Raw genomic sequence first — 12,433 nt, 5'->3', positions numbered from 1 at the left:
GTAGTATTTCGTAGCGCAGGTTTTATTTTCTAAAAGCTCACATCTCTATAATTTTGTTACAGATGGCACAAAGGGTAAAATGATCTTCAACGTCACTGACGGGCTACATGAGCTATCCAAGATAACATTCCTAATAACCACCAAGTCAGTATCACTTAAACTAACAAGAAAACATAACATGAAGGTGTTCCCACTCATGAGAGAACCTTTGAACAACTACATGTTAATGTCTAAATGCTCTGATCCTACGAGGACTATAATATACAAGATAGAACGAGCTCCTACGTTGGGCAGGCTTATAATGCTGAACGGGGAAAGCCATCACAGATCCATAAAGCAGTTCACCCAACAAGATGTCAACAACACAGTCGTGTTCTACGAACACACACATCCATTCTCAGATTTGTACACGAACGACTCATTTATATTCACCGTGGAAGCACCTCTAGCAAAACCGCTCACTGATCAAATCTTCAACATAGACATTTCTGTGTCATCCGGAGGGCTCGCGAAATACGTCAATATACCTCCCATAAAGGTGCAGGAAGGAGATAAAGTGCCAATCAAAGTAAATGTTAGTAATGTTATCACGTATTTAGAAACGCAAGCTGGGTTGAGGCAGCCTCAGATCGAAGCTCAGTGGTCGCAGCCCTCACACGGAGAACTGAAACCTTTCATGACGTCTTTAACCCAGTCTCAAATTGAAAGTGGAGTCGTGAACTATGAACACGACGATTCGGATACAACACAGGACAAAATTGATATGGCCTTGTTCCTTCTGCCTGACTATGTCCTTCTATGTAATGTGAGTATCATCATACACATCACCCCGGTGAACGACCAACCGTTCCGCCTACTCACTGACACGCCACAAATACAAGTGGTACAAGGCGAGAATTACACTATCACCAAAAACGATTTACTCACCGAAGACGCTGATACCGGTCCGGCAGGAATTTTCTACGATATTATAAGCGGGCCAACGCAAGGCAGGATGGTGATGTTGGATAAAAATCAAACAATAGACGATGCACATTCGATCAACAAGTTCACGCAAGACGACATAAACAACGGCAGAGTAATATATGAACATTCTGGAATACTGCAAACAGCTACGTTCTATTTTAGAGTGTGGGACGGACAGTTCAAGCCTACGTATACAGTATTTACTATTGATGTAATTCCAGTAATTCTTAATGCTACGTCGTTGCATCCGATATACTTGCAACAGGGTTCTAATGTAGCTGCAGTTACTACAGACCAGATATACGTGGACACCAATGCAAAGACGTCAAAAGTTCTGTACAACATTACTCGACAGCCGCTCCATGGCATGGTGTATGTCGGTCGGAACCCAGTGTCGTACTTCACACACAAAGATTTGATGGAGAAAGTCGTGATTTACATGCAGAACGACATGACGACTGCGAACGATAGCTTTGATTTGATTGCGTACGTGCACAATAGTAACGCGACGCGGCCTTTTACGATAGAAGTTATTGTACAGCCTTTGATGACGTTGGGCGACTTGCGAGTTGAAGTGGAAAAGGCCAGGATCACACTCCGTACAATGGATGCGAGTGGACTGGCGAAGCTCACAGCCAGTGACCCTGTGTATACTTTACTGAGGAAACCTCGGTTTGGGACACTTAAGAAGATAATCCGAAGTTCAGGGGAGAAAACTAGTGCTAGGGAAAGAGAAGTAGCATATTTCACACACGAAGATGTGAAAGCGGGTGTAATATACTTCGTAACTAAGAAGAAAGTGCACGAACTGAATGGGTTCGAGGATAGCTTTAGGTTTTTATTGGCCGCGACAATATTCCAGCCAGCGGTCGGTGATGTGAAGATTATTATAGGCAACAGACAGAAGAAGAATCTGCCTGGTCCTAACGATCCTGAGAGTCATGAGGGAGTTCCTGTAAGTAGCACTACGCAAACATTAACACTACATCGAACATTATGTAGAAACGAAATTCAACAATATTGTAACCGAATCTGTGTGTACATTACAGGTAGCCAATGGCGAAGCAGCCTCGTACTACATGATGATCCTGATGGCTCTATCGGGCACTGTCCTCGCAATAGTGGTGATATTCGGCCTGTTGAAGTGCAGGAGATATGTCATGCGGGACCAGAACGCTCTTGTGAAGATCCACGGCCAGAGTCAGGGTGCGGTCGCTCCCATACCACTGCCGAGGCCGCCTGAGCATCTAATGCCTTCGCCTTCACAAGGCACTCCGCCCATAAAACGGTTAGTGGAGTGAACCATACACGATATTTTTTGTTTCAATTGACAATATTAGACTTTATTATGTACTAGCTGTGCCCGCGACTTCGTCCGCGTGGAATAGTTATTTTAGGCATTATATTTATTTTTGCAAACAACTTTCTCAGCTTCATAAATTATAGCTGTTACCCACGGTTAATTTGTGCATTGAAAATTCGTGATAGCACTGGATTATGATTATAAGGAACAATCCACACTCATTTCTATACTATATGTGTTTCCACTGTTTTCCGAAAACCTGCGCCTATAGGTTGGGTAACCGCCACCCCGGTTTGTGTTTCAGAAATAAAATTCCTAGGGTACTTTTTAGATGGGCTCGCTACATACGCGTTATAGCAGTGATAAGTCCCCTCTTTGAAGAGTGGTTTGAGAGGCGTCTCGGCGTACTCACCTACCGCCTGACGCAGGTACTTACCGGACACGGAAGTTTCGGTTGGTACCTGTTTCGAATTCGGCGGGAGGAAACACCCGGGCGTTTCGTCTGGGTGTCGTCATTGCGAGGACCGCCCGGAAGATATGGTGGAGCATACAGTGGCAGTATGCATTGCATGTGCTGAGCATCGCCATGTCCTTAGGGATGTGAATGGCGACGGTAACCTCTCACGTCCGGCTCTAGTTCAGGCCAAGGTGCGGAGCGAGGGGGAAAGGGACGCCGTCTCCCCCTTCTGCGAAGTAGTCATCCTAGCGGAGCGCGTGAGGGAACGATCCTCATCACGCCCCAGCCGCCGCAGAAGACACTCCGGGCGTCGAGAATCGCGTGACGATCCCCGGCCACCGTAAGCGCGGGTCTGCGGACGGCGAGTAAGAGTAGCTCGTCGCCCGATCAAAACCAGACCCGTGCGTACCGTGCGTCGCGTTCTGTGCGCGCCTCAAAGAGCCAGGCCACTACAGATGGGACCCAATAGTCTAACAGACAACGTAAAAGATTTCCGGGGCCCCGGCTCAAATCAGAACGGGGTGATTTTTACACTCCTTCTCGCTTCACCCAAGGCAGGAGTAGCCATATTTTTATACCCTATCATATTTTTATGACAATAAATTGAAGAATTGGATTTTTTTGTTTGTCAAATGTTTCAGCCGATATTATTGCACTATACGTAGAATCTGGTTGTACTTTGTTAGACAGCCACAATAAAATGTGGGCGTGTGGTAAACCGCTTTTTTGCCATTCTACGCTGTAAACAAACGCTTTCGATGGTCAATGGTCAAAAAATGTTTTACTTCGTTAGTAAGACTATAATTTTTTTGAGTATAGTTACACCAGGCTCCGCGTCGTTCGCAAACAATGCCTCTCCTCCTAGCAGCGTCGTGTTTCGCACATCATGCGGCGCGGGTGAATTTTATATCGGAGTTATTTTAAAATTGTAATATCTTCTAAGATGTTTATTGAATTTTATTGATGTCAAAGACAAAATTGTTCACAATTAAATAATCTTAATGAATAACACATTTATTTCGATAAAGATCAATATTTTTTCGTTAATACAACTCTTAACAAATAATGCATTAATTGCGACCCAGTTTGATTACCATAAAAACGATTCTAGTAAGTTAATCCTAAAAGATAGACATATACTGCCGCGGACTTTTTTAGATCATTTTAAGAGGAATAATTCTTTCATACATATAATTTTCGTATCTTGAACCATTTTCGCAGCGCACGCAACGGAAGCCCTCAAGAATTAATAATTTCCCCCGTTTTGTCCACATTTTCCTCTATTTCTTCGCTCCTAATAGGTATAGCGTGATGTTTTATAGCCTATAACCTTCCTCGATAAATGGACTATCCAACACAAAAAGAATTATTCAAATCAGACCAGTAGTTCCGGAGATTAGCGCGTTCAAACAAACAAACAAACAAACAAACAATCAAACAATCAAACAAACTCTTCAGCTTTATAATATTAGTATAGATATGAATGATATCTTTATACTATACAATGATAATTTTATTGTGATTGTGTAATGGTTAGGAATGGGGAATTAGTGATTGAAGAGGGGAAGAATTGGGCCTTCATTTTCATTTCAGTTTTAATAAAAGCGTTGCCCCACATTAGGATTTTCTCTTGTGTCGTGGTTGCGTTTACAAACATACAAGTTCACATACACATGACACCCAGGCCCGAAACAACAATTTGTGGATCACACAAAGAATTGTTCCGTGCGGGAATCGAACCAGCTACACGTTGCGCGGCAGCCAGTTGCCCAGCCACCGCACTCACCGTGCAGTCAAGTCTTCGGTAACCTCACTCATACGGTGAACACAAAAGTTGTTTCACGTCAGTTTTACTGTGAAGCCATGGTTCCATGAGGTTGTGTTAAAATTCTAAAATCGTTATATTTAGCGTTTCAATTCTTCTTTCACAGCTACGTGTCGTCTGAGCAGTCAGTCCACACTGGTGCGAGCACGCCGCTTCCATCAGGCGGCAGCGTGGCTTGCAAGGTGACTCCTCTAGCCGACGCCGCGCTGCCCGACCTCAACGCCAGGTATCCTTATGGAACCGACGACCATACTGATGTGAGTGTTTGACAAATAGTATTTTATTCTTTCTCATATTCTCTCTACATTTCTCTAGGTATTTTGTGTGAAGAGTCTATTAAATTCAATTGTAGCGTGGCACTATTTATAATTTCCACCAGATCATGATTGGTGGCTAGTAGCATACTCTAAACTGTGACTGTAAATGCGTTCCATAAGCTGGCCAACAAAACAAAAGATTATAGAAATTCGTTAAGGTTTACCTTTGTTCATTCGTAAAAATCTTTCTCCTGATGCCGATGATGTATTTTACATACACATTTCTGTGTCATAGAAGATTATCGAATATGTAAAGGCGCGGCTAAACCAAAAGTACAGTTGTTTACTCGTATATGTCTTATTAAATTTGGTGAAAACTCATTAACTGGACATATGATTAATATGACACTCGTGCGCCGCTTGTGAGCCACAAGCGCCTTGCGAACTGTGCGCAGGCGCATCGAGTTATATATATTCTTATAATCTACAACTTTAACATTATCATGTTAACAAATGTGATAAATGTAAATTTAAAGTATTTAAGTATTCAGTAGTGCGTTCACGCTGAGGTATGCACCATTTGCAAGGCATTCGGTAGCGCATTCTGAATTTTGCTTGGGCGCATCCGTACCATTAAGTACCTAGACTTCTATAGTACTTAATAATTATTGTATCTTTACCTAATTTTCAATAGATTTAGATTTCAGCCATGATCGTCCCACTGCAGGGCAAAGGCCTCCCAATCTTCCTTCCTCCTCTCTGTTTAAAGCTTTTTGCGGCCAATCCTCGTAATAGCTGTTGAGTTCGTCCCGCCATCTCCTTTTGGGCCTGCCGTTGCCGTTTTGCCGTCCTGTCTGAATTTTAAATAGCTGATGACTATGTACTCTGCCACAATTAGTACAAGGTACAATAATAAAGAAACAATCAGTACGGGTCGTTACAGGCAGAAGACTGGAGTAGTTACGAGGCGAGCGAGTCTGCGTACCCCGTGCGGGCGACGGGCGTGGCGCCTTCGAACCCAATGCTGCGGCGCAACCAGTACTGGGTCTGACCCAAGGACACCTTTACCCTGCCGAGGTCGACCAGGCCAGGTTAGTTTCTACTGCTCTTTTGTTATCATTCTGTAGTTTTCTTAATAAAAATAAAGAATTTGGACTATTCAATAGAATGAAATAATCAATGAAATAATCGTTTTGTTAATGTTTATTGATTAGATTTTTTAAGAAAAAGTGTTATGCTATTTGACGTGAAAATATGATAAAATGGCGTCAAACATCTTAAAAGTGCATAATACGATTCAATGGTACTATGTGCTTTCAAGAAATGTAAGCTTTACATATATAAATGTAAAGCTCCTCACATTACATTAAATAAATGTTATTACATGTCTGTTGTATGAAAATTCAAGTATAATTTAATTTCTCCACAGTAACGGTGACAGCGTACGATAGATCGGTGACACTGAACCGTCGCCTGCGCCGCCGCGGCATCGATTTAGTTCCTACTCCTTTTCTACTCAGCAACTACAACGGTAAATATGAAAGTTGCGAAATTACCCTTTAAGAATACCAATACAATAGATTATTCTCCGTTTACTATAAAATTGTATGCCATTCCGAATTTGTCTAGAATTGCTTGATTCATGTGAAAATGACGCAATCATGTAAACACAGTATACAACTGTATAATATCGATAGAAGTAGAAATATGTTATACATACTCTTAATGCCATTTAGATAAGAACAGAAGCTAAACGTAAATAGTCCATTACTTCTTTACTACATCAAAAGCCATACATTCATTACAGTAACTATTTTATACATACCCAAGCTAACTTTACGTATCTGTATAAATAACTGTAAAACGTAATCGCATTTAAGTAAGAAATTAATGAATTTGTTTGGTATCTGATGGCTTTACTGTGTATGGTGACGTAAGTTACTGTTTGGTAATATACCAGTTTTAACTGTCAGGCTCGTACATGTCCCAGAGTAGTAGTATTTTCTGTGTATGTATTGTTGTAATTTCTATATATATATATATATATATATATATATATATTTCTATATATATATATATATATATATATATATATATATATCTATCATTGTCATAATATCAGCCACAAAACGTTCACTGATGAACATGGACCTATGGGTGTCACCAGTTAGGTGTCGGTACATGTAGGTATGTAGCCTACAGACCTATTAAAAAAACTTCAAAATCGACGGATTGGACGCGATCTTGTATGCAGTTACCCTTAACCTAACCTTACCTAACTTTCTTTACTTCCCCGAATGCTTAGGCTTATTAAATATAACATCATTAGCAGTCTATTATTAATTTTAAATATACAGTTTATCACTTATAGACTATCCGACCATGTTTGACTAGTTGGTCTTATAGTAAGCTGCGCAACGTTAGTCAACGTAGTACAAGATTATGAGCCCCGGGGTGGCTCGAAACTAGTCGAGCATTGTCAAAAAGTTTCCTCGTAAACTGTATATTTACATTTATTTAGATTTTAGATGTTTCACTGTAATTATGAGACCCATATTGATATTGTTGAACTCACTTGAACTGAACGAGGTTGTTTAATTAGTTGGTCTTAGAGTTAGCTGCGCGACTTTGTTCGCAGCGGACGCTACTCGTAATATGATTATAAGCCCTCAGTGGCTTGAAACTGATCGAGCATCCTCGAAAAGTTTACGTGGTTCGTGTAATTTTATTATTTTAAAATGTCCCATTATACCTACTTCTATTACTAGATTGATCTCCAAGTGGTCATACCTACGTCTTCTAGCAAGAGGTATGTATAGATCCGCTGGTAGTCAAGTCAGAATTTTACTACACTTTTCTATGTTGGGTATTTTAGATCATTGTTGGACCTGACTGTGAAACAAGTATAGGTGGTCACCTATAATCTATCTCTGCGTTCAATCAGATTTAGTCAGTAGCGAGAAATCTATACAAAAATAAACATCCACACTCCCTGACAAACTATTTCCTTCATAAATATAGAAGGAGTACCAGTTGAAAGATTCTTTCCTGCATCAGTAAACGTCTTTTGGCTGATAATGATGATAGAAGTTACCCTACAAATTCTCTTTAAACTCTCCGATCCCCTATTGACTGTACCATGTACTTAATTAGAATACCATTTATCTCCTTATTGTGGCCATTGATGATTCCGCAGCACAATGGCGTCTTGTAGAAATAGCTAGTTGGTAGGAAAAGAGATTGTTACGTCACATTAGCAAAGGTTTTGGACGGTAAATATTATTTATTTAGTTTCAATTCTGGTATGCTCTATGTATGTGTTATCCAGTGCATTCATATTTGGTGAATGCTATTCACAGCTTGCAAGTACCTTACGAACAGCGCACGAGCATTTTTGTACAAACGTCGCCTGCGCACTTTGATTGGAAACAATTTTATATTGATGACATTAATAAATTTCATAGTCTTGTACGTTTTAAATTGTATAAATTGGATGCCGTCCAGCCTAAGCAGATTGCGAACTAACAATCAAATGTGTGATCCGAAGATAAAATGACGTTGTAGTCATTTTAAAATGATCAAGTTGCACTCTTGGTCGCTCCAATACGTGATTAAATACTTGCCAAATAAGATATCGCATGATATCTTCACTTTCTTTCTTTGAATTTTCTTTGTACATTGTTTTTTGTAGTTCATTCAATTATGGCATTTAAAACAATAAAATATGCCAACTATATGTATCACTCAAGTATTATCTTCATGCTAAAGCAATACAAATCAAAATCGTTTGGATAAACGATAAATCATATTTATTTTATTACAAGCAAGGAAATGTTGTGATCCCGATTCCAAAGCAATTTAGTTAGACTGTAAATAGTAACCATGAAACGAATTCAAATTAAAAGTAAAATTTTGATAGTTGAATCTTAAAGTATACATAGATATTATAATGAAACCTCATGTACTTCCAATGTTAGACTACTTTAATATAGAACAACGAAATAAAGCACAAATATCTACAAATGACACTGTGACACTCAGTATTATGGTTAATATGAACCTTGTTACTAAAGCTATAAGAGTGAAACTCAGTGTGCGTATCGTAGGCACGTCCCGTATGCGATTCAAAACGTCGTAGGTAGAATAGGGATTGAAAATTCCGTCAGTTAGGTAATGAAAAAATATTAAACACGTATTTTTTTTCTGGTATAAGAAAACAAAACATATATAAAACGAATCAAACTTTAGAAATGGAAGCTAACTACGTCATTTCTAAGTATAAAACGTAAAATAAATGAGGTTACGCGATATTTCAAATCAATATATCGTTGAACGTTTTTTTTTTTATGAGACATCGACATGTAATCGAGCAGACGTATTATCTGATGGTAAGCAATTGCCGCCGCCCATGGACACTTGAAACACCAGAGGCTCTACAAGTGCGTTACCGGTTTTTTGGGAGTTAGGAATTTAAGGGTTGTTGTTCGGGAATGGGGATGGGGAAGATTGGGAAGGGGGAATTGGGTCTCCGGTAACCTCACTCATACAACGAAGAAAATTAAAATACGTGTCTAATGTTTTAAAATAATCTACCAGACGGACGTTGAAATAGAAATTAGCCATGTACCCTATTCAATATTTTTGTTAAACTGCAGTATTAGATTTATGGATACCGACCTATTCTAAACCAAACACCAAAGTAATATAGGTATTGTAGTATTCATATTATCACTATGTACCAACTATTATAGCTTTATACCCACATGTCTGTTTCTGTCGATCCCTGCTTACAAACAGATATAATTTCAAAGTATGTTCTTAGCATATAAGGAGTATATTTTATTGCCTCTCCTACACATTATAATTATTACAATGTTAGAATGATCTTGTTTTAGAAATAGATACATATTTTGAATATTGAATATTATTTAACGCGGTTTTCTTGAATATTAAAGGTTATATAGAATAAATTAATTTTCCCTGTAATGTTGTTACTGAATGAATTGAAATACACATTTTATTCACTTAGATTCGTTGACTATGTTCGACTAGTTGATTGGTAAAGTTCGCTCGAGTATTTCAAACGATTATGAGCCCCGGTGCGTCTTGAAATTAGTCGAGCATCCTCGAAAAGGCTACATTAGTATTTTCCTTCACCCTATATAACCTGATATACTCAAGAAACGTCTCCACACACTTACGATTGCCAAATCAAGTGCCAACAAGCATTTTATTATATACAAATTATTTTTAAGCGTCATTTATCATTTGTTAGAGAATTTAGATTAAGTCTATTTACAATATAACAAAATCTATTAGAATCTTTAATATTTTAATTTAAGAATCTAATTATAACTTGATATATAAGTTTATACTGTTATTGCAGATGTCTAACTGATGTTATACATTATATATTATTATACTATAATTTAAAAGTAAGTTATGTCGAATATAGACAATGTTTTCTGTACTTAAATATTTACAACACACATGTACGTTTTAAGGAAACTTCATTTATTGATGTCCTTCGATAATTAATTCGTTCAACGGCTAAATGGACTGATAATTAAGTAAATTTGATTGGCTTTTTATCCATTTAAAGAGATTTAGTAGCCCTGCAAATTTTTATGGATGAAAAATGGAATGTTTAACCAAAAATATTACTTAAATCGTATAATTATGCAAAATTAAGGCGTACGTACTACATAGTGTAGAATGCGTTTTATACGTTAAGTGTAACTAAATACTGATTTAGCTAGAACTACCAACCTTGTTCCAATGTGCCAAAAGTCCCCTTGAACATAAGGAATTGAATCGCACATAGATTAGAAACAGATTTGTATGTCGTCGCATGCACATAGTTATAGTTTGTTGCTCTGTACATTAAAGTGCCTAGTTAAGTACAATATTACCTATATTTATAACGAAGAAATTGTTTAAATATGCTCTCAAAGATACATTCGGCCATTGCAATGGAAACTAACGATTTCACACTTATATAACTGAGCAATATCGATTGGCTATTGCCAGCCAAGCCCCTTGGATTGCTGGTACCATGAACTAGCGAGCAATTGCCCGACGACTGATATATTTACAATAATATTTATATATCTATAGTGATGTTATACTGAGAAATGTGTCTATATTTTTGTAAAGGAGCGAACTAGCTGTACTGTGCATTATAGAAACTGTTTAATCGGTAATTGTAGACTTTAAAGGATGATTCGTATACAGTTTGACCTGTGGGCTAAGGCTGGTGAAACGATAACTGAGTCACAAACTGGTACAAAGCTACATTGGAGACGTGACTGCATGAAATCTTGTCATTAATGCTGACTAAAGCCACTTTGAGAGCCTCTAAATACAAACACATCCAACTTATATATTAAATGATTTCAAAAACTCTTTGCTCTTTCGTGCCAAATTCGCGCAAGTGAACTATTCATTTGATCTGTTAACTATTTTATACCAAATTTTCCTATTACCAATAGTACCTTCAGGCATGCACACAAAGAAATATTGTAATGTATGTGTAATTTGTAGTACCATCTTGGTTTTGCTCGTATTTATAATAGAAAAGTAAATGATTATGACAATATGATGTATTGGTTGATATTTCAACAATAGATGTTGAATATCTTATTGTAACAACATAGTCGAATATAGGGTCATAATCATTAGAATGTTGGCATTTTAAATTGAATAGGCTCAAGGCTCACTGAATTATGGTCGTTTGTCGATTAAATGTGTATTTTTGTCACGTTGTTTTAAGACTATAGGTCTATTGAGTTCTGATTGCTTATAACTTATTCATTTTCAAATCTTATAACCTAGTTTAAAGTCAGTTAAACATCGTCCATATACTAGATTTTCAATTACTTTTTAGTAATAAAAATACACATTTAATTGTTTAGTAGGTTAAATTACGTGCGAAAATAATTCGGTACTTTTTTAAAAATGGATAGCAATTATGCTATACTAGCAGCTAACAGTACTAAGATAATATTAAACACATTTTTTATAAAATAACAAACATAAAAAAATATTTTTGAATATTAGATTTCGCATCTATTTTAAAGTAACGAACCGAAGGCTATTTAAAGAAAATATGTAATGAAGTAAAATAGATTAATGTACTTATGTAAAAGATTAACAATAATTAACAGTAACTCGATGAAATGTCTGGTCTTAAAGATAATACTCAATTTTATAAAGTAATGATCATCTCATCTATCAAATTATTTTATACAACCAGACAATGAAAAGACAGCCGTTGTTTAAGTTACGTAATGTATTTGTAAGCTGGTTATATAGTTGAACTAGGGCAGAATTAACATCACACATTTTGTATCGTGCCATAATATTATTAAATTCTAACAAGTTGCATTTTGTATGAGTTTGTTAGGTGCGTGGCGATGTGCAAGTCACGTATATTAATTTTTACTGATACAGTACGCTTTCGAGTCTATCAGTATCAAGCGAGAATCTAGATTTTTTAGTAATTATTTGCTTCATAGAATAGACTCTCTCATGCCTTGGTACTAATGGACTCGCCCGCGCACTGTTCGTAGTTAATGGATTTTTAATAAACGATTTAATAAACTATCGAGGTGTTTTATTAAAAC

At 37.4% G+C, this 12,433-nt stretch overlaps 1 protein-coding gene across 2 annotated transcripts in view; it reads left to right on the top strand.

Moving 5' to 3' along the window:
- LOC118263552 (chondroitin sulfate proteoglycan 4) overlaps nt 1-12,413 on the top strand; it is a 32,999-nt gene extending 20,586 nt beyond the window's left edge. The window contains exons 21-25 of one of the 2 annotated variants that reach the window (XM_035575627.2): nt 63-1,921; nt 2,016-2,254; nt 4,658-4,808; nt 5,752-5,899; nt 6,238-12,413. In XM_035575627.2, coding sequence (XP_035431520.2) covers nt 63-1,921; nt 2,016-2,254; nt 4,658-4,808; nt 5,752-5,859 — 2,357 coding nt within the window. In that variant the 3' untranslated portion in view covers nt 5,860-5,899; nt 6,238-12,413. Of the gene's footprint in view, nt 1-62; nt 1,922-2,015; nt 2,255-4,657; nt 4,809-5,736; nt 5,900-6,237 lie in introns of both variants that reach the window. The other variant, XM_035575619.2, reaches the window with a different exon arrangement.
- The last annotated feature ends 20 nt before the right edge of the window (nt 12,414-12,433 follow it).

The sequence above is a fragment of the Spodoptera frugiperda genome, chromosome 25 (genome assembly GCF_023101765.2).
Source record: "Spodoptera frugiperda isolate SF20-4 chromosome 25, AGI-APGP_CSIRO_Sfru_2.0, whole genome shotgun sequence".
Taxonomy (NCBI): Eukaryota; Metazoa; Arthropoda; class Insecta; order Lepidoptera; family Noctuidae; genus Spodoptera; species Spodoptera frugiperda.
This window is presented reverse-complemented; position numbering and strand designations above follow the sequence as displayed.